The sequence below is a fragment of the Triticum aestivum genome, chromosome 6B (genome assembly GCF_018294505.1).
Source record: "Triticum aestivum cultivar Chinese Spring chromosome 6B, IWGSC CS RefSeq v2.1, whole genome shotgun sequence".
Taxonomy (NCBI): domain Eukaryota; kingdom Viridiplantae; phylum Streptophyta; class Magnoliopsida; order Poales; family Poaceae; genus Triticum; species Triticum aestivum.
Genome location: NC_057810.1, coordinates 717,244,121 through 717,269,769, shown reverse-complemented (window position 1 = coordinate 717,269,769; position 25,649 = coordinate 717,244,121). Strand labels below are relative to the sequence as shown.

Genomic DNA, 25,649 nt, shown 5'->3' with positions numbered 1-25,649 from the left:
CTCTGATACCAATTGTTGGCCCAGTCCCGACGCCGAGTACTTCCAGCGACAGGCAACGACGACGACAGACAAAGCTCACTGACGAGCTCGACGAGTTGCTTTTACGCTGAGGCGCACCGTAGCAAAGCTAGCCTTCAGCTAGTAATCAATCCTTTGTCTGATCTACTAGTACTAGTACGTATGAGCACTTCTAGCCGGAAGCGTTCCAATCGATCTAGCTATCTCACGTAACCAGCACAATACAAAGAATCGATCTGATGGCCAGACGCACGTATCGTGCGTTTCTTTATTGCTTCAACTCGGTACAAGTTTACAGGGGGTATACGTACATATATATATCAGCCTAGCTAGTACTAGCAAACCGAATCGGTATCTAACACTAGTCCTACTCGGGCTCACATACATGCACGTGTACATCTAGGCGATTGTTCCGTATACGATCCGGATACGGCGACTACGTCGGGTTTAACTCCAACAAGCTCTCTTATGACATGGAGGACTCCATCGATGACTTCATGCAGAGTGTGGGCAGCCAAGATTCAAAGCCAGATGGTTTCTTGGAAAAGATGAAGAACTCGTTGGGGAAGATGAAGGCTCGTCGTCGCATCGGAAATGAGATCCATGATCTGAAGAAACAGATCACAGAGGTGGCGGAGAGGAATGAAAGGTACAAGGCTCGTGAGGTCTTCTCCAAGGCCAAGAATACAACCGTTGACCCTAGAGCTCTTGCTATCTTTCAGCATGCCTCCGAGTTTGTCGGAATTGATGAACCCAAGGCTGAGATAATTAAATTGTTGACACAAGGTGCGTCAACACAAGAGAAAATGAACTTGGTATCCATTGTTGGATCTGGAGGAATGGGAAAGACAACTCTTGCAAACCAAGTGTATCAATATCTCAAAGGAAAATTTCAATGTCGGGTCTTCGTATCCGTTTCAAGAAATCCAGACATGATGAATATCCTAAGGACTATTCTTAGTGAAGTTAGTAGTCAACGTTACACTGACACCGAAGCAGGAAGTATACAACAAGTCATCATCAAGATCACTGATTTCCTAGTAGACAAAAGGTACAGTTTCTATTCTGACTTCTCAAGTTCTCATCATCAAGTAGATATTTACTAAAGTTACTCAAATATTTCATATCAAAACTCTCTTGTACTTTTGTATAATAAAAATAGTTCCATGTAGTTTTATGTCCATTTTTTTCCATCAATTTGTACAAGAAATAATGGTCAATGTTTGTACTGAAGTTCATGTTAACACTAGTAGAAAAAGGGGCTTTTGTCCCGGTTGGTAAGGGCCTTTAGTCCTGGTTTTTGAACCGGGACTAAAGGGTCGTTACTAATGCCTCTTCCCTTTAGTCCCGGTTCTTACACGAACTAAAGGCCGCGGCCACGTGGAGCTCCACCTTTACACCAACCGGGACTAAAGGAAATTTTATGCTTTTTTGAAAGAAAAAAATTGAATTTTTTTTATTTTCAAATTTCTGAATTATTTTAACCTCTAATCTCTAATCACCACCCCTCATCGTTCCAAATCATCTAACTTCCCGAACGGTCACCCATCCTCCCACTCCCCCAGCCTGAGCACGCTTAACTTCCGGGTTCTATTCTCCATCATTTCCAAGTCTGCACTTGTTGTTTTCCTGACAATAGTAAGATGTCAATCCTATTAACCCTCAGGAATTTTGCTTGAGAATGAAGTGACACATTTCACTATTTAAGTTTGAAACTATTGTTTTAAAAAACAACAATTATTTAGTAACACTAATATTTCTTGAATAATTAGTTTGACCATTGTTTGACCATTGTTTGATCATAGTTTGACCATAGTTTGACCAGATTTGACCAAAATTCAAAATAACTGAAATAATTATTTAGTAACACTAATATTCTAGAATAATTAGTTTGACCATTGTTTGACCACAGTTTGAAATTTTTTCGATTTTTCCACTCTAGATCTTAAAAGCCCCGTAACTTTTTTTCTGTTAGGTTTTTGAGAATTTTGAAAATGTTTAACGGGATTCCCCCCATTAAAATTGGATGTAACTTTCCGAGTAGATGCTTTTTCATATAAAAAACTTTTTCATCCGAGTTAGTATGCAAAAGTTATGCCCATTTTACTAAATTCTAGAGAGATTTTGCAAATAAAGTCGAAATTCACATTTGCAAATTTTCCTAACAACTAGACCACATATCGCATGGGAAACTTATTTTCTTTTATTTTTTTTGACATTTTCATCATTTTCTTTTATTTTTTTAAAATTGAAAAGGCGATCCATGGGGGAGGGGGGGTAGAGTTTGAAAATGGGACCTTTAGTACCGGTTCGTGCCATGAACCGGTACTAATGCCTCAAACCCCATTGATACCGGTTGGTGGCTCTAACCGGGATTAAAGGTCTAACTTTTAACCTTTAGTACCGGTTGGTGCCACGAACCGGTACTAATGGGCATCGCACCCTTTAGTCCCGGTTCGTGGCACCAACCGAGACTAAAAGCTCCAGACGAACCGGAACAAATGACCCACGTGGCCCCTGGACGCACGAACTGGGACTAATGCCCCCATTAGTCTTGGTTCTGGACTAAACCGGAACTAATGGGCTAAGCCGGCCTGGACCAAAGCCCTCTTTTCTACTAGTGTAATGCCAAGTAAATAAAAACATAGAGAGAGTAACAAAGACCACATATCTTACAAATATCTGTCCATGGTTTATGTCCTTTTTATTTACCTTTGGTATAAATAGCATCTTCAAGACATTGTATTCCTATCAATGAGCATGTGGCGTAGCCTTAGAGTAGCTACAAATAGGGGGCTTATAGTTTGCTTACATGGCAGCATTGTCTAAATGGACGAGTGTGGACTCTCCCGAATGATCCTACGTCTACACGTGCTCCACGGTAAATATAATATCTAATAGCCATTCATCATCATAAGAGTGATTATAAAATGATGGCTTTAGATGACATGACACTAGCATGTATCCATTGGCTGGTTGTGCTACGCACGAGGATAATAATAGAGCCAACTTCTAGTGATATATCATTGTCATGTCAGATGTGATTATCATAATGGCCCACCACATAACAGTTAGCAAAAGAAATATACTACTCCAGTCATATTGTCTCGCCTCACTCAAAAGGTTTCTTCGAGCCCGTGTTCCATATTTTTTTCTTTGAAAGGGGCTCAAGGTCATAAATCAAGTATCATACATCCTTACAAGCACACCCATACAAAAAATTAAATTAAATTGAAATTCTTAGGGGTGCCCAAGTCTTCTTCCTCATGCATCCACCAAAGAAGTAACGTGAGCAAAGCCCGATGATGTTTCTGGGCCTCCACCTTAGCGCAGATTTTTTTAAACCATGAGCTTGTAGAAGCAGTTACCGGAAAGTCATCGGTGTAGACCATGAGATGCCGACGGCTGTGATATGTGTATCAAATCGCCACGTCGAAGAAGGGAATGCCGAAACGTCTTGTAGAAACTCTAAGGACAATGAAAACCGGCCGAATCCATATGGATCCACCAGAAACCCAAACCGACCAGATCCCGAAATATCTCCACATGCCCTCTGCCAGTAATAAGCACATAAACTGAGTGGGGAAGGGGCAAAGAGAACATTATTCCTACATTGGGGTATCCTACACTAGGGTAATGCTGCTACTTTGTTGCCCCAAACAAAATATGATGAATCCCTAAGGAAACAAAGAAAATAATCATCCATGTCGCTACACGCCAGGTCCGAGATTGATGTTGAGATTTCCGTCGCCAGGACCATGCACCACCACCCTCTTCTCCGGTGGCCTAGCCAAGCCAAGCCATCGAGCATTTCCTGCCGGAGACCACAACTTATCCACAGATTGTCGTCGCCAACCCATGGTAGTCCACTGAATTTTCCTTAGGATATCCCCACAAACTGCAGCCTCCCCTCCGCCACCAACATCGTATGGGCTTTGCCCGATGGCGCACCCTAGCGGAGGAGAGAAGGGGAGCAAAAGGATTGGCGGCTAGGGTTTGTTCACCCGGCGTAGCTCTCTCCTGAAAAATATTTCTTCAAGTTGATTATGAACTACAGCCGTTTTCTCCCCTCTCTCCTTCAACTCAACGCAAATACGATGTGGAAATTCCTGCATCATGCTTAGTATACTTGCTTTATTAGCCATGCTCTTAGGGATTAGATCATGTAGCTAGTCTCAGCTCATTGCTAATAATAACACCACTCATATTATTTTATAATGTTAGAAAAGTTCATTTTCATTAGTGTATTAATTATCAACTTGTCTCACTTCTCTTTTTAAGCATTTTGGGCTTCTGTGATATCCTAAACCATTTTCTGAGTACTTTATCCTACGGCCAGTTCAGTCGGGCCATTGCATGCTTTTCACCTTCTTTATCTTCCCCTCCTTTTGTGCTATCAATCTTTAGACGTACCAGACAGTAGCTTTGGCAGGAATCAAGTCCTTGGTATTCATTGATTCTTTTTTGCCTTGAATACCAGCAATATGCAAAAAATATAGCTACGGTATACACACACATAAACAAATCTTTGGTATTCATCTGAATACCAAGGAAGGCCCCTGGTGCCAGATCCACCTTGCATCCATACAGACTTTTGTTCTCCTTCCTCCATCTTCTCTCATCTCCCAATTGTGATGAGATCCCCAAGGCATCAGTCGTTTCCTTGACCTCATGCGACCGTGTGCATCACCAACAATCTAGTAATTCAAACAAAAAAACAATTTAGAGTTAAGTGGTCCCATAAATTAGTTATAGGGAATGTATGGAAAAAATGATAATCAAGATCACCTGCTCAACATTTCTTCTAGACGAGTTAAGTTAGGTCAAATACAATATTTTTAAATCGGTAAAGCGAAACGAGGCGCTAGGGGGGGGGGGGGGGGGGGTTCCTCACCGCTTAAGCGCTAAAGTGTAAAGCGAAGCGATCCTTTAGACTGATCTGAACCTAATGGGCAGTAGATTAGAGAACCATTTAGTGAGACATATATACCATATGTTGCTGGTTGTAGAGCCCACATAACATCCATCCATCCGACCCTCTTTGCACTTGCTCTTCTCCCCAAAGAGAATGCAGAGGGAAGAATCCATACCTTGTGCTGCTGGTCTGGTGGAAGAGGGTTGCACCAGAGGAGGGGGAGAAGTTGTGGCCGGAGAGGAGGAAGCTGCCGCAGATCAGAGGAGGAAGCTGCTACCAGAGGAGAGAGGAGAGAGAGAGGAGAGCAGAAAGCCTGGGCACGCTCTATGCTATTGATTCTCTTTTTTTCTTTCCCCACCCGTAAATCTTTCACATGTGACCCAATTTTCCCGCCCTTGTGTGTTCCCACCCAGTCCAGTTTTCCCGCCTGGAATTTCTGTGCCCCTGCCTGGCTAGTCTAAAGCGTCTGCTCTGCACTAAAGTGCCAACCAAGACACCTAAGCAGGCGCTTCAGACGCTCTAATGTCTAAGGCGAGTTGGACGCCTTGAGCCCGGAGGGCGCTTTTACGCTTAAGCGACACTTTAGGGACGCTTTAAGAACAATGGTTACAACTTACATACATCATAATGTTGTGTTCAATCTCTTGGTAAGTCACCCTTGATCTTTTCCGTGCTAATGACTTATGTTTAACTTGTTGGGTAGCACCCAACTATCCATAGTCTGCCAAGGTAATTAGCATGTAGTTCAACACTTGTGTCAGCTTTCTTACTCATGAATATATTTTTATGCTACCATTGTGAACATGTTTATAGTTTTATGTATTTGTCTATCTTGTTGTAGACTATTTATATTATTGCCACATTGATATCAACCATGTATCATCGTGCAGGTATTTTGTTGTTCTTGACGATATATGGGACGTGGATACATGGGATATTATTAAGCTTGCATTTCCCTTGACTAGATCCGGGAGTATCATAATCACCACTACCCGTAAAAATGATGTCGCTGAATCATGCCATTCAAAACCATTCAATGGACATATTTATTCCATAAGGGCTCTTAATATGGTGCACTCTAGGCAGTTATTTTACACGAGACTATTCAACTCCGAAGAAAATTGCCCCTCATACCTTAAAAAGGTTTCTGAGAATATTTTGGAAAAATGTGCTGGGCTGCCTTTGGCAATCATTGCTATATCTGGTTTGTTGGCTAATACTAAAAGTATAGAGGGTCAATGGAAACAAGTTGAAGATTCGATTGGTCGAGCACTTGAAAGAAATCCCAGCATTGAAGGAATGATGAAGATATTATCACTTAGTTACTTTGATCTGCCTGCTCATCTGAAATCTTGTCTTTTATGTTTGAGTATATTCCCTGAAGATTCTGTTGTTCAGAAGAAAGTTTTGATAAATAGATGGATTGCTGAAAGAATAATTCATACAGAAGCCGGATATAGTAAAACATATGAGTTTGGAGAAAGGTGTTTTAATGAGCTCATCAATAGGAGTTTAATCCAACCTGGGGATACAAACAGATATGGTATGGTTAAAAGTTGTCGACTTCATGACACAATTCTTGATTTCATCATATCCAAATCCATCGAAGAAAACTTTGTTACTTTGGTAGGTGTTCCTAGTTTAACTGTTGGGACACAAAGCAAAGTTTGTCGGCTCTCCCTGCAAGCCGGCAAGCAAAAAGAACTGATAGTACCAAGAGGCTTGGTTTTGTCTCATGTCCGATCACTTGATGTGTTTGGGGAATCTGTGAAAATTCCTTCTATGGATAAGTTCAGCCATTTGCGTTTTCTGGACTTTGAAGATTGCAAACAACTAGAGAACCATCATCTTGAAAATATAGATAAATTGTTTCAGCTGAGGTACCTGAGCCTCCGATGGGCGAGGAAAGTGAGCAAGCTTCCAGAACAAATCGGACGCCTATGGTGCTTAGAGGTACTAAATTTGAGAGGTACCTCTGTTTGCGAGTTACCAGCATCTATTGTCAATCTCAAGAGACTGGTGCACCTATTGTTAAACCCGGATGTTACACTTCCTTGTGGAATTTCCAAGTTGCAAGCACTGGAGAAATTGAAGCTTGTCGGTGTCTATAGCCAGTCATTTAACTTCCTGCAACAATTTGAGCAGCAGCAGTATCTGAAGGTATTGGCCCTTGATTTTGAGGATTATAATTCTGCTGACCGAGAGAACGCTGAAAATGAGTGCAAGAAAACTATTATTGTGGCTTCCCTTACAAACCTAGGGAACCTTCTCTCTCTAACTGTTTGGGATGTCCCTGAATTTGTAAGGGAGTCTTTGTGCCCTATTCCACTTAGCCTCCAGAAGCTGAAAGTCTTGCGTTCTAGTATTCTCCATGTTCCAAATTGGGTGGGCTCCCTTGTCAACCTGCAGGAGTTACGCCTTGATCTGGTCAGAGCTGAGCAGGAAGACTTATATATCCTTGGAGGCTTACCTGTTCTGCGTTGTCTGATTCTGAGAATTGATGGAAGGGAAATTAGAAATACCTCATTAACAAGGGTCATAGTCTGTGGTGAAGTTGGATTCCCATGCTTGAGGGTATTTAATTATTATAGTCGATATGTTGTGATGAATTTGACGTTTGCGGCTGGGGCCATGCCCATGGTAGATGACCTCTCGATAGCATTTCACCCAGAAAATACTGAGTCTCTCGGTACTAGCGGTGATTTTGATCTCAGAATAGAAAATCTTCCCAGCCTCGTAAAAATCAGATGTATAGTACACGGAAACTGGAGCGATGGCAGCAGAGGCAAGGCTGCAAAGGCTGCCATTTTGGAAGCAGCCAACGCACATCCCAACCGCCCTACTCTATCCTTGCTCTGGTAATGGGTTGCCGGAATAGAGGTACTAACTTGTACCGGCTGTTTTATTCACAAGATTTATGTATATCTCTCATTCCCTCACATGATCGTTCGTCTGTCCTTTTCAGCAATTAGGCTGCAACGCCAAAGGTTCATCATTCTCTGTGAGGATGGATCTGCCTCCCTGTTGGTACGTACTTAGTCAAACCTACTGTATATCTTAATTTATTCTCGTTGTCGTGTATACTATACTCCCAGCATCCCTACCTAGAGAACTGCGTTCTGCACCCTTCAGATAGAGATACTATATTAGCAAATACAGCATATGTGAGGTGCCTGCAGTTTTCTAATCTAATGCGCTCCATTGGGTTATATATGGGCCTTCTGTTTCGTGATAATTTTGAGAAAGATGACATGCATGTTACTGTGATAATGTGCTAATGTGATAAAGATGATAGGCAAGTAACTGTGCTGTACAAGTGTACCCACATTTGTTTTGTTCCTGAATTAATTTCATGCGTTTGCGGAAAGTAAAGATGGCCCAAACTCAACTCAACTCAACTTTGCATAAATAAATCCTCCTCTATGCATGTGTGTTTGGCCAGTCCAAACTCTTAACAGGAAAAATGCCATTCTTCAGGGCCGAGCAGAAGATGTCTCCAATGCTGTCGTGTCGTGGGAGAACACCAAGCACAAGGCGGCCCTTGACGTGAAGCTCAGTACACAACAGGTCTCGACTCTGAATCTGAACCTTGCCTAGTTGCCTTCCTGGCCGACCTCAGAAAATTCAGATTCACAGTATCGCGTCAGGATGTGCTCATGCTCACCTCTTGTGCGACATAATCATGGTAAAACATGGAACTTGTGCACACAAACATTAAAACAGACATATATAATTTGGCACCATGCTCATTAACTTTTGTGTACTGATCTTCATACAGATTACATGAGAAACCGGTGTAAAAGGTGGAGTAGGCGAAGAAGATGCGGAACCGAGACGCAACGACAAACAGAAGGAGGCAGAATAGGAGAGGCCTTCCATGGAGGCAAGAAGGCAGGAGGACATGATCAGGTTCCGGGAGACGGCTGCGAAGCACAGGTCCAAAGGGACCGTGGCCACGGAAAAAAAATGCTTCGGCTGAGCAGCGAGCACCCACATAGATTATGACCTGAATGTTAGACTATGTATAACTTCTGTACCTATGTACGTATTGTAACACAACCATTATATATAATGAGATAAGCCACCCCTAGAGGGTTGTGCTGGTTCCCAAAACTTATTGTCTTACATGGTATCATGCTAGGTTACGATCGCTTCCGCTTCTAAACCCTAATACCCGCACCGCCGCCGCAGCCGCCGCCGCCTTCACCGCCGCCGCCGCGCCACCGATCGCGCCGCCGCCAAGTCGAGCGCCGCCACCACCGGTTCCACTGCTGCGGGCTTCCTCCCGGCCTCTCTTGCGGCTCTGCTCAACCTCCCGCTCGATGCCGTCTCCGTTCCGGCTCCGATCGGGACAAGGAGCATCGGCTCCGTCTTCTCCACGCCGCCGGCGGCCTCGCTCGGGCGTGACCTCGTGGTCCACACCGCGGCGCCGCCGTCCGCTGCGGATTCCGCAGGCGTCGTCCCGCCGCTCCTGCCGCGAGCGGATCACACCGCCCCGTTGGCGGGGTTGGCGGCGTCCGCCCCGGCCGCGGGCCTTGCGGCGTCCGCACCGGCCGCGAGCTTTGCGGCGCCCGCCCTGGCTGCGGTCCCGCCTCCTCCCGCATCGGCTTCGGTGCCTCCGGCTGCCTCCATGGTGTTTGCACCCCAGGCAGCCTCCTTGATGGGATCGTCTTCGCCGCCGCCGTTTCACTTCGGTCATCTCATCACCATCAAGCTCTCCGCAGACAACTACATCTTCTGGCGTGCGCAGGTTCTCCCGCTCTTGGGGAGTCACTACCTGCTAGGCTACGTCGACGGATCGCTTCCCTGCCCACCCGCGCTGGTAGACAGCGTGCACGGTCCGGTCTACAATCCGGCCCATCGCGTCTGGACGGGGCAGGACCAGGCGAACCTCTCCTCCATCCAGGGGTCGCTCTCGCCGGCAGTTGCCGGCCTTGTTGTCTTCGCGAAGACGTCTCATGAGGCCTGGACCATCCTTGTGCGCACCTTTGCAGCGCAGTCCCAGGCTCGTGTCTCTGCACTCCGTCGTCAGCTTGGAGAGTGTCAGAAGCTTGACTCCACGGCCACTGAGTTCTACAACAAGGTCAAGGGCCTTGCCGACACATTGGCCTTCATTGGACAGCCCCTCACCGACTCCGAGTTCAACTCGTTTATTGTCAATGGTCTTGATGAGGAGTATGATGCCTTAGTCGAGATCATCAACGAGCGGGGTAACTCGACACCCATGTTGGCACACGAGTTTTTCTCTCGGCTTCTTCTCACTGAGCAACGGGTCGAGACTTGCCGCACCAGGGGCACTGGCTCTCTCTCGGCCAACGTCGCCACCAAGGGTGGCCGCTCTTCTTCATCACCCCGGTCTCCCTTGGGGCTGCCACCGTCGCCCGCCTCGGCCCCCCCACCTACTGCGACCTTACCGGGGGCTGGCGGTCCACGTGTGTGTCAGCTTTGTGGCCGCGATGGGCACTGGGCCTCCAAGTGTCATAAGCGCTTCCAGCGAAGCTTCCTTGGTCTTGGCAATGACGGCAAAGATACACGCAACAATGCCCGTCAGGTCGCCATGGCTGATCGTCCCGCACCGCAGAAGCACCAGGGACACACTCAGTCCTACTCCATCGATCCACACTGGTACATGGACTCTGGGGCGACAGAGCATCTGACCAGCGAGATGGGGAAGCTTCACACTCGTGAACCCTATCATGGCTCCGACAAGATCCACACCGCCAATGGAGCAGGTATGCACATCTCTCATATTGGTCAAGCATCTCTTCTCACTAGACATGCCAATAGGAGTCTTCAGCTTCGCAATGTTCTTCGCGTTCCATCTGTGACCCGCAATCTTCTTTCAGTTCCTAAACTCACACGTGATAATAATGTGCTTTGTGAATTTCACCCTTTTGATCTTTTTATTAAGGATCGGGGCACGAGGGACATTCTTCTTAGTGGGCGGTTGTGCCAGGGCCTCTACCGTCTGGAGCATCCTGGCGTCGCTCGCGTTTTTAGTGGAGTTCGGGTCTCTCCGTCACAGTGGCATGCTCGTCTTGGTCACCCGGCCACACCTATTGTCCGTCATATTTTGCGTCGTCATGAGCTTCCTAGTTTGTCTAGTAATAAAGATGTAGCAGTGTGTGATGCTTGTCAGCAGGGGAAGAGTCATCAACTTCCTTTTTCGGAGTCCAGTCGTGAGGTGAAACATCCGTTAGAACTTGTGTTTTCAGATGTATGGGGTCCTGCTCAGACTTCTGTCAGTGGTCATAATTACTATATCAGTTTTGTTGATGCTTATAGTCGCTTTACCTGGCTTTACCTTATTAAACGCAAATCTGATGTGTTTGATATTTTTGTTCAGTTTCAAAAACATGTTGAACGTCTTCTCAAGCACAAAATTGTTCATGTCCAGTCGGACTGGGGGGGGGGGCGAGTATCGCAACCTCAACTTCTTCTTTCAGTCGCTTGGGATAGCTCATCGTTTAGCATGTCCACATACACATCAGCAGAATGGTTCAGTCGAACGTAAGCATCGTCATATTGTTGAAGCTGGTCTTACTCTTTTGGCCCATGCATCTGTTCCGTTTCGGTTTTGGAGTGATGCTTTCACCACTGCATGCTTTCTCATCAATCGTACTCCTACTCGTGTTTTAAACATGAAGACTCCCATTGAGGTTCTCCTTAATGAACAACCTGATTATACCTTTCTCAAGGTATTTGGGTGTGCTTGCTGGCCGCATCTTCGTCCATATAACAAGCGCAAGCTTGAGTTTCGTTCTAAGAAGTGTGTTTTCCTTGGCTATAGCTCTCTTCATAAAGGTTACAAATGTCTTCATGTTCCCACTAATCGTGTCTATATATCTCGGGACGTCGTGTTTGATGAGCATGTTTTTCCCTTTGCCAACCTTCCTGTGTCCATTGTCGAACCACCATCCCTGCATTCATCCTCTGTTGCTTCTGACCAATTTGATGATGTTGCATACTCTCCTTTGCTGTTACCTAACCATGGTGCAGGAACCGGACGTGGAGCTCGTTTGGAGCTGTTGGAGGATTCACCATCATCATCGTCGTCTTCTGGTGGGCATGTCGATCGCCCTCTGTTGCATGGCATCGATTCGCGTGCCCATGCATGGTCACCCGACGAGCCCGTCGCGCCGAGCATCTCCACTGCTCAGTCTGCTACGCCAGTGATCGCCGAGTCTCCAGCGGCTCGGCCTTTTTCGCCAGCGGTCGCCGAGTCGCCCGTGACTCGGCCCGTCACGCCGTCTTCGCCCGCGGCTCGGGTCCTCACGTCGCCTTCATCTGCAGATCGGCCCGCGACACCGGCCGCGCCACGGCCCACTATGCCGAGCTCGCCATCGGCCCGGTCTGGGATGCCGGAGTCGCCAGCTGCTTCGTCTGCTCTGCCGGTTTCGCCGGTGGGCCGGCCTTCTTCGCCGACTGAGTCCGAGGCTACCGTGCCTGGCTCCTCGTCACCGGCTGACTCGTCAACGTCGCCGTCCTCCAGCCCGTTGCAGGCTGCTCCGTCGACCTCGGTGGTTCCTGTGTCTCGACCACATACACGCAGTCGCAGTGGCATTTTCAAACCTAAGGAACGTACGGATGGTACGGTTGCTTGGTTGGCTGCTTGTTTGGCTGCTGCTGTTGCGGATCCATCTTCTGAGCCTCGCTCATATCAGGCTGCCCTGCGCATTCCACATTGGCGAGAGGCTATGGAGCAGGAGTTTCATGCTCTTCTTCGTAACAAGACATGGACTCTCGTTCCTCCACCACCACGGGTAAATGTTATTGACTCAAAATGGGTATTCAAAGTGAAGAAGCATTCGGATGGATCTATTGAGCGTTACAAAGCGCGACTTGTTGCTCGCGGTTTTCGGCAGCGTCATGGTCTTGACTATGAGGACACCTTCAGTCCTGTCGTCAAGCCTACCACTATTCGGCTTCTTCTCTCCATTGCTGTTTCTCGTGGTTGGTCACTTCGTCAACTTGATGTGCAGAATGCTTTTCTACATGGATTTTTGGTGGAAGAGGTTTATATGAAACAGCCGCCTGGTTTCTCTGATCCTGATCGTCCTGACTATATCTGTCGTCTTTCCAAAGCACTATATGGTTTGAAGCAAGCTCCTCGTGCCTGGCATGCCCGCCTTGCCTCTGCCCTTCGTGCTCATGGGTTTGTGCCGTCCACTGCTGACACTTCATTATTTCTTCTACAGAAGCCAGAAGTCACTATGTATCTTTTGGTATATGTCGATGATATTATCCTTGTCAGCTCTTCTCAATATGCTGCTGATGCTCTTGTCTGCTCTCTTGGTGCTGATTTTGCGGTCAAAGATCTTGGGAAGCTTCACTACTTTCTTGGAGTTGAGGTCACTTCTCGTGCTACTGGTCTTGTCCTTACGCAGAAGAAGTACTCCTTGGAGTTGTTACAAAAAGCCGGCATGCTGAAGTGCAAACCGACCACCACACCCATGTCGTCTACCGACAAGATAACAGCTGTTGATGGTGAGCTTTTGTCTCCTGCGGATGCCACAGAGTACAGAAGCATTGTTGGTGGACTTCAGTACTTGACGATCACGAGACCAGATATCTCTTATGCTGTTAACAGGGTTTGTCAGTATCTTCAGGCTCCCAGAGATACTCATTGGGCTGCTGTTAAACGCATTCTTCGTTATGTTCAGTTCACCCTGACTTTTGGTATGCATATTCGGCCGACTTCCTCTCGGGTCCTTTCGGCCTTCTCTGATGCAGATTGGGCTGGTAGCCCAGATGACAGGCGATCCACGGGGGGTTATGCAGTATTCTTTGGCTCTAATTTGATCGCCTGGAGTGCTCGGAAACAGGCTACTGTGTCACGTAGCAGTACTGAAACTGAGTACAAGGCTGTGGCTAATGCTACTGCAGAGATTATTTGGGTGCAGTCTTTGCTTCAGGAGTTGGGTTTGTCTCAACCACAGCCTCCTATTCTTTGGTGTGATAACATCGGTGCTACATACCTTTCTGCAAATCCAGTATTTCATGCCCGAACGAAACACATTGAAGTTGACTATCACTTTGTACGGGAACGTGTATCACAGAAGCAACTTCAGATCAAGTTTATCTCGTCTAAGGATCAACTTGCAGATATCTTCACTAAGCCTTTACCACTGCCACAGTTTGAAGCTTGTAGGCGCAATCTTACCCTTCTCAGTTCTTTAGAAAGTGGCTAAGATTGAGGGAGGGTGTTAGACTATGTATAACTTCTGTACCTATGTACGTATTGTAACACAACCATTATATATAATGAGATAAGCCACCCCTAAAGGGTTGTGCTGGTTCCCAAAACTTATTGTCTTACACTGAATAACCACGGTGATATTGTGGAGTAGCTCTAGCTAGAAGACGTGCATGCTCTTGCTTTATTGATTTTCAACATTGGTCATAAGCTTCGATCACAAATGAATTATATTTGGGACAGTGAATTCCTGTTTCTTCCACTATTTAGACATTTTATACGCGAATTCCCCAATTGAACAGTTTTCATCCAGATTATCCTGTTTTTTTTTTTTTTTGCAACTCCTCCCTTCTTAATGAGAAACAGAGCACCTGCTGCGTTCGTCAAAAACAACAACAGTAAGATAAACATGGGATGATGGGAGGGTGGACATGGACTCGATTATTCATTTCAGACGAACTAAACACGACACATCTGACCTCCTGATACACGAACTAAGAGCAATCAATGAACACGAGCTGTGCACTGCGGTGCAGCCATGCTAAAAAGGAACGATCGATCTCCTCTCAGAATCCCACATCTGAAATCAAAATCAAAGGACACGGTAGCATCTGAAACACTAGAATAAACCATCCTCATTGACAATACTTCGTGCGCTCTTCACTTTCAAGCATGCGAGATGGATCCTTCTGTACTAGTGAGAAAAAAAGACTTGTTGCTGTTGTCCCCCTGAATCACTCGCTCTCCGGTGGGGACACGCGCGCGCGCGCGCGCGCGCGCGCGCATAAGCTGCTCGGTCAGGGGAGAAAACAGAGCGACGGTTCAGTACAAACAGAGGAGCACACACATGTTTCAGGCAACCTATGCCTTTCTTTTTTCTCTTTTTCCAACTGAGTACTGGCTACACACACAACCCTCTTATTACATGGTGAAGACCAACTCGACTATGGCTGTCTTACCCAGTGAACTAACATAGAAATTCACTGAATGCTAGCTGCCATCTACACAATGGACTCACATACAAATTCACTAAATCCTGGCAAAAGCAATGGCACCTCCAGCAAGCTGCATACACCAGGGTGACACAACGTAATTCAACCATGTATCAACACATGAACATGGTAACACATTAACAGTTTTACATACAAATCTTGTGTTCTATGCTCACACCAAGTATATTGGCATTGACAATGACTTTCTGAGAGAAAGGCCATTGGTAAGAACCTTCTGGACATTGGGTTCATCCCTTCTATTGCAAATGGCTTCAGGAAAGCCTTACCATATCTCTACTCCTATAAAAGTGTCAGTTGGTGATGATGGTGTGTCTGTCATCCGTCATTTCTGACCATGAGATTTGCATCTAAGGACTGTGGGGGTAAGATGTGGCATTATTGCAACAAGACCCCACTTCTCTGCTCCAATTTGCAAAAAAAAAAAAAAATCTTAGTATCTCAAAATCAATCACGTCCCTCCCTCACCTCATCAAAACAACCCCGAGGAATATATTTTGAGTGAAATCCAATACGGGTATACACAATGGTTACGAGCAAGAGATGAAACCAAATTGTATTCCAATAAGGCCAAAGGCTTGTTGATCGAACATGTAAACAACTCAAACCATGCAAGCTAGTCGAGACTAGTGCTCGCTCTTAACAAAGAACCACACAAACCTCTATGGAGGTTGGAACACTTCAACCATTCACCAAAGTTTACAAAGCCACCCGCAACTTGGACACTGATAACTACCATTACTTACCGTGAGAGTGTACCCATTCAGTACCAACCCATAGAGCCACGAATGCTATGGTAATACATGTTGTCCCAAGGGAGGTCACCTCGGCAGTCACAACTTTGCCATGCTTGCTGAAGAAGCGGCGCATCAAAGAGCTATCAACACCCGGATGCAGGTTTTGCACGACCAAACTGAAGAAGGGTTGTTTGGACCATTCTGGTCATCTATCCTTTCGGATGATATGTCTTTGGATCCTCCAGCCTTGTTTTAATTACCTTTATAAAAAACAAGATAGGTTAGGGACCATGATGGTTACGATGCCAAACACACGTGACGGCACAGACACATGCATGCATATGGTGCCAAACACACATGCATGCATGCACGATCATCATTTATGAAGTACTAGGAGACATGCCCGTGCGTTGCAACGGGAGAATAAAAAATATAACATGCCCTATGGGTTGTTTTTTATTTTACTTTTAGACCATAGATAATTTTGATAAGTCTAGTTGTTATTTGCGGCCGTTAGCACATCTAAAATGTCATTGTCCTGAACATGGAGTGTAGAGATCAACAAGTCCACAGGGTGACTCACGTATGTCAGAACGAAGGAACAAATTTAAGATCCTCATGCATATCAAGCAGGTATTCTAGACCTTCTTATGTTTAATCACTCTCCTTCTAACCACCCGGCAAGTGTGGTAAAAGCAATCTCAAATAGAGAAAAAAAACTCCTTTTATTTCCTTCTATAAAAAAATAAAAGACCGAATCAGCAACCAGCAGAAAAATATCATTGCACACAACCATTTTAAGTTTTAATCTTTACAAATTCAAAGGTGTAATATAATAAATGAAACTAGCCATTTAAATATACCGACTGCCACATGGGCTCTCTAAACCTTCCAAATGGTGTGAAACTTGTAATTCAAGAATCATCAAAGAACAACCTATCATGTGGCTTTTTTATCCTCTTACGAGCTTGACCTTCTTTCTTTAAAAAATAATAATTTATCTATTTCCGTTCACAGTTCAGTAGAACACAACTCAGTAGAAAGATGCATGTGACAGAGCACTGTAGCAAAACTGGCAAAGCAAACAGGAAGGCAGAAGGTGGAGCGTCATAGGACATTCAGGAATGTTACAACACTTCCCACGCCAAAGAAAATAAGAATTTGCTACACACAATTAACATACATGGCATTATTTCAAGGTAGTCATCAACACAATATGGTCGTCGCTGTTAATGGTCTTCACTTCTCCCTCTGGCATTCTCGCTCGCCCAACAAACAGCCGTAGCTGAGGCACTTGTTAAAATTGCTTGCCCTGCATACACACCCAAAGCAGAGACACTTTGTGCATGTTTTATTAGATAACTTAGTGCAGGTAACTTTGTCAAATATGAATGCCCGTTCCATTTAAGACATAAAGATGCATTTTGTTTGGAACTCACACGGAACAAGGTGAGGGACAGAATGGTGGGACGATTTACTAAACTGTAACCCTGCAAGATTTACATAGTCGCATGCTAGGACAAATCATGTCGTATGTGCATTATTCAAAGAGCTAACTGATGTATATATAAAGTACAGCCACTCTAAGTTAACATAGATTAACATTCTCGTGGGGGTCCAAAGACAAACTAAGTACTTCCATTTTTGTAGTTCATTATCAAGTACCAGAACCTAAAACTAAAAAGGACTGAACTCACATATCCAACAGTTTTCTGTATGAAAGCAACTCACATTCATCACATCTCTGAAAATACTATAGAATATCCTGAAAATTAAAGCACGCGTGGTGTTCTCTGTTTATAATTATAAGTATCATGTTGCATGCTTGTCTTGAATAAAAGGATAAATACCCACTCACACGTTTCTAATTTGTAGCTGCATAATATATAGGAAGTGATGACGATCTTAACAATGAAAAGGGAGAGTTCCTGAATTAAGTACAAGATTGATTCGCAAAACAAAAGTAGAAGATTGCATCCTCCCTCCTTGAAAGTTCTTTAACTGAACCTGACAACCTAATAGGGCACTACTTGCCAAAAAGGTGCACTGTGCATTTTGGATCAATTCATTTCCTGATGACTAAAATATACATTTGTGCTTAGAAGAACATATATAGGCTGACCTGGAGTACTTAGTGGAAATTATCCTCATGAGCCATTAGTACACCGCATTTTCCAAAATCAAGATGCTCGGACAGAACTAAAAAACCCTCCTGGTAATAGGAACATTTCAGTCCCACTAACGTGCAAAAATAATATTAGCACAAGTGGAGCAAAGGAGATCACAAGATAAAAAAATTAATCATCATCACAATAAAATAACTCTTTCTCCTCAATCTGCATAGCAGAGCATGAGTACACCCAAATATATAGTTACATAATTTACCCCCTTTCCATATACCTAGATAATTAGATTCCTTGAAGGCAAAGTCTGTAAGAAAGGAATATGTAGAAATTAGAAAACCAACATAAAGAAAACTGGCATTCTTCCATCCTTACCAATTAAGGTGCATTAGTGAGAAAACAGAAACTTCTTACCATGTTGCTTGCACAAGTAGCAGGCTTCCTAGGTTTGAATCACTCGAAGAGATGAATGGCCAAATCGCGGCAGCTGCTCTGTTCTGCTGATTGTGCAGGAGAACAAAGTGGTGAAGACTGAAGACACAAACGTACGGATAGAATGCATCACAAATTCGATAGCCAACAATGACGGGAACAGATCTCTGAAGAAAAAGAAATACACGATATGATCTCTACTCTCTGATAGTCGGTGGAGAAAGTTGATGGAGAGTGAAATCACCAGCACAGAGACAACAGGTTCATCGCCATGGCATAGCTCTATCCAGGCTACAGGGGCGCCGACGCAGGTTCATCTCCATCATGCACAACCAGTGCTTCGTCAAGGCAATTAGTGCAACAGCAAGTCGCCCCGCACACCCGCTCACCTGCTTCATGCCCCTGTCTCACTGCTCGCCGTAATACATTTGCCTCCTACTGTTGTCGCCATTCGCAACCTGTAGTACCAGCCAACAATTAAGATATATGCGAACACATACACAAGCAACCACGCACTACATTGTCTACACACCCGGGACAACTTGTACACACTCTGAAAGGAGTGCGGGTTTAATATCAGAAACTACGGGGTCTCTTTTGTAAAAAGTGCGCGACGGTGTGCTTTATTATTAGGGAGAGACTAGAGTGTACTTTCAACTTTTTTGGAGGATCAAACAATCTTAAAGTTTGACCAAGTTTGTGCAAAAATATATCAATGTTTGTGAAACCAAATAGGTATATGATGAAAATATATTTTATCGTGAATCTAATGCTACTAATTTGATGGTATAAATGTTGGCGTATTATTTTATAAATACGGTGAAATATAAAAATAGCTGGAAGTACACTCTTTCAACAACGGTGGGAGTATAAGAAATGGTCTTGTAGTTGCTGCTGAAAATAGAATAATATATTTCTCAAAAGGAGAACAAATATACACGGACTAATTTTTTTTCTAAAGGAGGTTAAAAACCCCTCTACGTCGCCTTGATGCACAGAATCATCTTTGTTAAAATCAATATAATTGAGACATCGAGACTAAACCACCAATAAATAGAGTACAAAATATAAACAACTACAACATATCTATTACAAGGTGTCAAATTAACACCGAAAACTAAGTTGACTTCTTCTGCAGCGAGACCTTCAATAGGGGATAAAACCCTTGAACTGATGTGGCAAATATATAGAGCCACTACCTTATGATGGCAAAGCACATCAACCTTCAAAATCTGCACAGCGTGTCAATATTCCTCATATAATCTCGTGCACTGTAGAATTAGCACTCTAGTTGCAGCTTGAACTATTTTTAAAGTCAGTTGGTTTGGTCTAAACCATTTGATTTGAATCCAATGGCTCCCCCCCCCCCCCCCCCCCCCCCCCCCCCCCCCCCTTCTAGCCGTCGTCCTCCTCCATGCACACTCCACCTTCGCAGGAAGCTGTCGGAAAATAATCCGGATATTCTTGTTAGCAGGTCATCTACGTGCAGGTTATAAGTTTGGTAGGAGTTCTTCATGTGTTAGCTTTGAAAAGTCCTTTGTCGGCAACATGTTGTAGCCATGTCCGGAAACTACTAGTTTATGTGGTACATTGATCGACATTGCTGGGTAAGTAGATTAGGAAATTAACATGGTCGAGTTTGGGTAGGATTTGCAGTTTTTTTTATGTTTGAGTTTATTTGTGTGAAAGGCCCGTGCGTGTATATAAGCACAGCCTAGGGTTTGAGATTGTAACCATGAAAATAGAGAAGAATTAAAGAGAAATCTAGGGTCACTACAGGAAAAAAAATTGTAAGCCGTGTACCTAATACACTCGGCTTATGCCGATTTGAACTCGGTTTATGTATAAGCCGAGTAAAACTCCCGGCTTATAGTACACGGCTTACAGTGGACCGGCTTATCAGGTATAAGCCGGGTGCCATGGCAAAAATACTCGGTTTATACATAAGCCGACTGTTTATATGAGGCACTCGGCTTAATAAAGTAACATGACGGCAGACGGCTGTTAACAGCCACGTGTCACCATCTGTATAAGCCGAGTGCCGGTGTGTGTTGCACGGTTTACACATACGCTGAGTGCCCTGTACATTGCACGGTTTATAGATAAGTCGGGTAAGCCGGGTGCCAGATAGCTGAGGCACACAGCTTATATAGCCCTCCGGTGGCTTATTTATCCTATAAGCCGGGTGCCAGGTTGCTGGGATACACGGCTTATAGCCTGCCCGTGGCTTATATGGCCTATAAGCCGGGTGCTATTTGCTGGGGTACATGGCTTAAAGGCCATATGGCATTTTCTTTAGTTGCTTCAGAGCAGCAACAATGTATATCCTGCAATGTATGTATCCAACAAATATATATCCAGCAATGTATATATCCAACAAGCAAGCAATATATATTCAATGAAGGTTCACAACAACAATATATTACAAGTTGACAACCATAACAAATGAAAGGACCATTAGTTCAAAGTCCACACATGCATACATATGCAACAAGAGTTCATAAACGAAAGGACCGTGAGTTCCAAGTCCACACATGCATACATATCCAAGGAAGGTTCACAACAACATACATATAACCAGAAGTTCACAAATGAAAGGACCATGAGTTCCAAGTTCGCACCAAGCATGAACCTAAAAGATGCAATGAGCTCCACCGGAGCATGTATGTCCACCGTCAACGGCATCCACGATGCAACCCTACAAGTCCATTATCACATGCATGAGTTTCTAAAGTTAAGTTGCAAAGATCGATAAGGCACAAGAGTCAACAAGCATCAACATATAAGGTTCAAATTGAAGCTAAGAAGTATGAACAATATAAGTATCAACACTTGTGGGCTCTACCATCAACAATGCACAAGTTGTAAGTTGAGAAGCACAAGCAACGACAAGACGCAAGCATCAACAATGCACAAACATAGACAACTACCTCGAGTGATCATTGTTGCGGGGAGATCGAAGCGACATGAGCCGTAGTGGGTGTCACTGGGCTTGCTTGGCCAGGTGTAGGTCCACCTACCACACAGTTATTGGAGCCTTGTCCCGACTAAGAGCACCTCAAGCCCGAAACAGTGAGATGATAAGATGCAAGATCTTTAAGCAGGATGGTAAGATGCATGATTGAAAAGTTGGAAGACTTACAAAGTTGAAAGTAGGAAGAGGTGGAAGTGGAGGAAGATCCGACAAAGTGGAACCCTGCATATTAGCTCTGAACTGAGCAAACGCCTCCTGCAGGGCTGCCTGCTGTGCAGCCATGAATTGCTGCTGTTAAAACAGGGGTTGCTGCATTTTCATGGCTTGCTCCTATTTAAGCAGGGCATTCGCCTGAGCCTCCTCCCTCAACCTGGTTTCTTTCTCTAGGCGGGCCTACAATATGCCATCGCAACAAGTTCACCGTCGTTGCAATACAAAGAAGAGATCACAAGGAAGGTCAATGAAGCAAAACATACCTCGAATTGATAGAGCATGTGCAACCCAGGTTGTGGGCGACACTCTATAGCAGGACCTGAGCTCGACGTGGTAGCACGGAGGTGGGAGAGTTTTGGAATGTCCTTACGGATGGCACCATCGCCAACGTATAACCGGCCACACTTCTTGCCTTGTCCTGACTGGACGGAAATCGTAGCATCAATATACCTTGAGGCCGGATCAGAGTCGGGCCCGTTGTGCTCCTTGAACTTCCTACTGTATGCATCAATCCTCAAGCCAGCACCTCGGTTGACCCACCCCCTTCTGGTTTCTTTGACTTGCGAGAGAGACATAATCCCGTGAATGTATTGGGCGGCTCTTCGCCCTCACCTCTCTCCCTATTCTGCAATAGAAGCAATAATATCCATAAGGGCACAAGTTCAGAAGTACAGAGCCGGATGAAATTATTACCTTCTTCTGCACGTAAGCGTGGAGGTTGAGGTTGCCTTGAAGGTGTACCATACCACCCATCAAGGCATGCCGGTCCTTAGCCATTCTATGCTCAGCCCACCACTCCGGGTCTATCCACCTGGATATGATTTGCTGGTAGCAAGTAATCTTGTTGTTGCACCACGAGGGAACCGCCTGAAGTATGACAAATACATCCAACATAGGAATTAAAGTAAGATGTTTTGATCCAGGCAACCATAAGTAAATGGAAACTACCTTCATGTACATTGAACAGGTGAGATGCACTCTCCGGGCTAGAGGCTTATTGAGAAGCATTTTGCGTTCGTGCGCGAAATACTTCACCACGGCATGGACGCGCGCCTTGTAGGGCATACCTTGGACAAAGAATAACTATGAAAATTGACAAAGAATTTTACCCAAAAATTGTTGACCACCCGCTCAGCAGCACTGCTGTATACCCTGCCCCACTTGTCTTCGGTATCCGGAGCGCGTTTCCAATGCTCCCAAGACCAAGCAAGCTCCTCCTCGCCGTCTCCTATGGGGACCAGGCCAGGGTAATAATGCCTGCAAAGACATCCAATGATGCTGCTTGGCTGGCGTGGCACCTTTATGTCTTCTCCAAGAACCACCAAGGCCCTGCACAATGAAAAGGCAAGTAAGTTAGTATCTGCAAAAATTCTTGAATGTAAAGACGCAAGTAAGAGTCCACATAAGCACTTACCTCACACCGACTGGTTTGACAATGAGACCCTTATGTGGATATGGTCGCGAAGGGAGCGTGGACACCACACGCAACCAGATACGTGCTCTGGCCACTCCTTTTGTATTTAAAGTGACAACACTTGTATTTCCACAAGCTTAACATATAATTGACAATGACTTATTCACTAGATTACAATATATGTATGAATTCTAGCATTTGTAATGTTTGCTTGTGCCTTTAACTTGTAAGGGGGGCAAATAATTTCTTCTAAAGAGATGTTGGCAGAGAGCACAAAGAGGAAATTCATATATGCTCCATGGCCCTCTCGGTGGAATCAAGGATTTGCATCAGAAGTAAAACCAAGTGACCATTTTCAGTAAACATCTAGCAGATAGGGAACTCTTGCAGCTCATGAACACTTGTATTTAGCCAGCGTGCTATTTCATTAGTTTGGTATTCTTGCAGCACATGAACACCCGGGTAGACAAAATGCATTTATTTATTTTTGAAGCGAAAACAGAAACAAAAGCAGTGTCAACAAGTACCAACTCAAGGTTACAGAACCAAATCAGGGGGTCAAGTTCCCTCCCGACAACACAAACCTACATAATTTGAGAACAGAGCAAAAATGGGGCGGCCTTATTTCCAACCAGGGGGTCAAGTACCAACTCTAGGTTACAGAACCAAACCAGGGGGTCCCCATTTTCCAAAATGCAGTTTTTTATGTACGTCAGCCTTATTTCCAACCAAATCCATGATCATATCTCATACACTTGCTGCTGTGTCCATCACAATTGATTCAAATAAAATTACAAAGTAATGGACAGATGCAAACTGAACCAAATATGTAACAGAACATGCATTTGTTCATGAAGATGCAATTGGGGGAGGGAGGGGAACCAATACCTGGTTGCTGATGTTGTTTTTGCACGAGGAGGAGATCAGCAGGGGCACGCCGGAGCACCTTCACGCCGGACTGCCGGAGCACCTTGCCGCCGGAGGAGCCCGCCCTGGACAACAGAGAAATAGGCCAGTCAGAGTCAGAGAGAGAGAGAGAGAGAGGGGGGTACCTGCCGGCGGAGGTGGCGCAGCGAAGATGGTCGGGCGACCTAAACCCTAGCGGACGGGGAGGGGCGGCGGCGCCGATGGGAGGGCCGGCTCGGGCCAGCTCGGGGCTCCTCGTGCTCGGGGAGGGGGCGGGGGAGATCTATGTGCCGAGGAGAGGGCGGCGCCGGGGGGGGGGGGGGGGGGGGGGGGGGGGGGGGTGACGGCGAGGCGGCCGGTGGGTGGAGGGTGGGCGGCGGCGCGAGGAGAGGGACGACGCAGGGGGAGAGACAGTGGGGCGGCGCGGTTTGGGGCCAAAACTGAGCTATGCGCGCGGTCGATTTGGGCCAAAAATGAGCTCTGCACGCGTGTATTTTTGCTAAGTCCCACGCTGGGTAAGCCGAGTGTCATAGCTAGATACACGGTTTATAATTTTTTCTTCTTTTATTTCAATACAAAAAAGATTATAAGTTTTACTTTTAATAATTTCTGTATTTTATTTTATTGTATTTTTATTATACTTAAGTTATTTTCTTCTTATTGTATTTTCTTATTATTGTATTTTTATTTCATTGTTTTCATAAATGAAACCTCTCCCCTTATTTCATTATTTCCACTGTTCAAGATATCGGCCGATATTCCGATAAACCGGTCGATTTATCGCTTCGGTGTCTAGCCAATAAGATAAACTGGCCGATATGGCGATAAATCGGTTGATATGTCGATAAACTGACCAATTTACGCATTATCTCGGGTCGACCGATAAGTTCCCGATAAGTGATATCCTCAACATTGATTATTTCATACATATATTAGGTCATTGTTACATGTCGAACCAACATTGGGCCGCACGCAGGTGCGAGCGGTCTTCCTACCCTCTCTCACACTGTTTAAATCCTCGAAAAATCGTACGATGCTGAAAATCCTCGGGAGCTGACACAGCGTCATCACATGGCCCCTGTAAGGTGTGGTAAAAGTTTAGGTGCATTTCGAATAGGCCTCACCTTAGGCCGCTTGTAAACTAGACCATCTTCGAGGTAGTCTACGGGTACCGAGAGAGAACGTGTTGGGTTTGTGAAAGAAGTGCGGGTCCTGTTGCTCCGTTGGCATCGAAACTTCTCGTGCCATCAAAGGAGGCCATCGAATGACACGTGCCAGGCCCCTGCATTTTTCGAACCCGCCTGCAATATTTGAGACATTTATTGCACTGATAGGGTTTCAACGCCGGAAATTGCAGATCTGAAAGGCGCTATATGAAATCATGCCCAGAAGCGGCATGAAAAATCCTATGTGATGTCTTTGCGACATGCGTTGGCCTTGTGCAGATGAGGGAGGGGCAGGCCCAGCCATCGGGGGGCGAAATTACCTCGGCGGCATGCCTGTTCTAACCGTTCAAATCCTCAAAAAATCGTACGATTCCGGAAATCCTCGGGAGCTGCCATGGTGTCATCACATGGCCCCTGTAGGGTGTGGTAAAATTTTGGGCATGTTTCTAATAGGCCTCACCTGAGGCCGCTTGTAAACTACATCATCTCCGAGGTAGTCTCTGGGTACCGAGAGGGAACATGTCGGGTTTGTGAAGGAAGTGTGG

At 45.2% G+C, this 25,649-nt stretch overlaps 1 protein-coding gene and 1 long non-coding RNA gene across 3 annotated transcripts; one reads left to right on the top strand and one right to left on the bottom strand.

The window, feature by feature from the left end:
• The first annotated feature begins 83 nt into the window (after nucleotides 1-83).
• On the top strand, nucleotides 84-7,896 carry LOC123139966 (disease resistance protein RGA5-like). Its single transcript, XM_044559689.1, has 2 exons — nucleotides 84-1,069; nucleotides 5,824-7,896. Exons 1-2 carry the CDS (start codon nucleotides 492-494, stop codon nucleotides 7,793-7,795), a joined length of 2,550 nt encoding a protein of 849 aa, XP_044415624.1. The 5' UTR covers nucleotides 84-491; the 3' UTR covers nucleotides 7,796-7,896.
• Nucleotides 7,897-20,949: 13,053 nt separating this feature from the next.
• Nucleotides 20,950-24,235, bottom strand: LOC123135155 (uncharacterized). 2 transcript variants are annotated; one of them, XR_006465833.1, is made up of 7 exons: nucleotides 23,033-24,235; nucleotides 22,567-22,947; nucleotides 22,312-22,485; nucleotides 21,882-22,243; nucleotides 21,574-21,798; nucleotides 21,362-21,488; nucleotides 20,950-21,129 (listed from the first exon to the last, which is right to left on the bottom strand). It is a non-coding gene; the product is annotated as an uncharacterized lncRNA (long non-coding RNA). The 2 variants fall into 2 exon arrangements; XR_006465832.1 differs by having other exon boundaries at nucleotides 21,362-21,478; nucleotides 23,033-24,234.
• Between the last annotated feature and the right edge of the window lie 1,414 nt (nucleotides 24,236-25,649).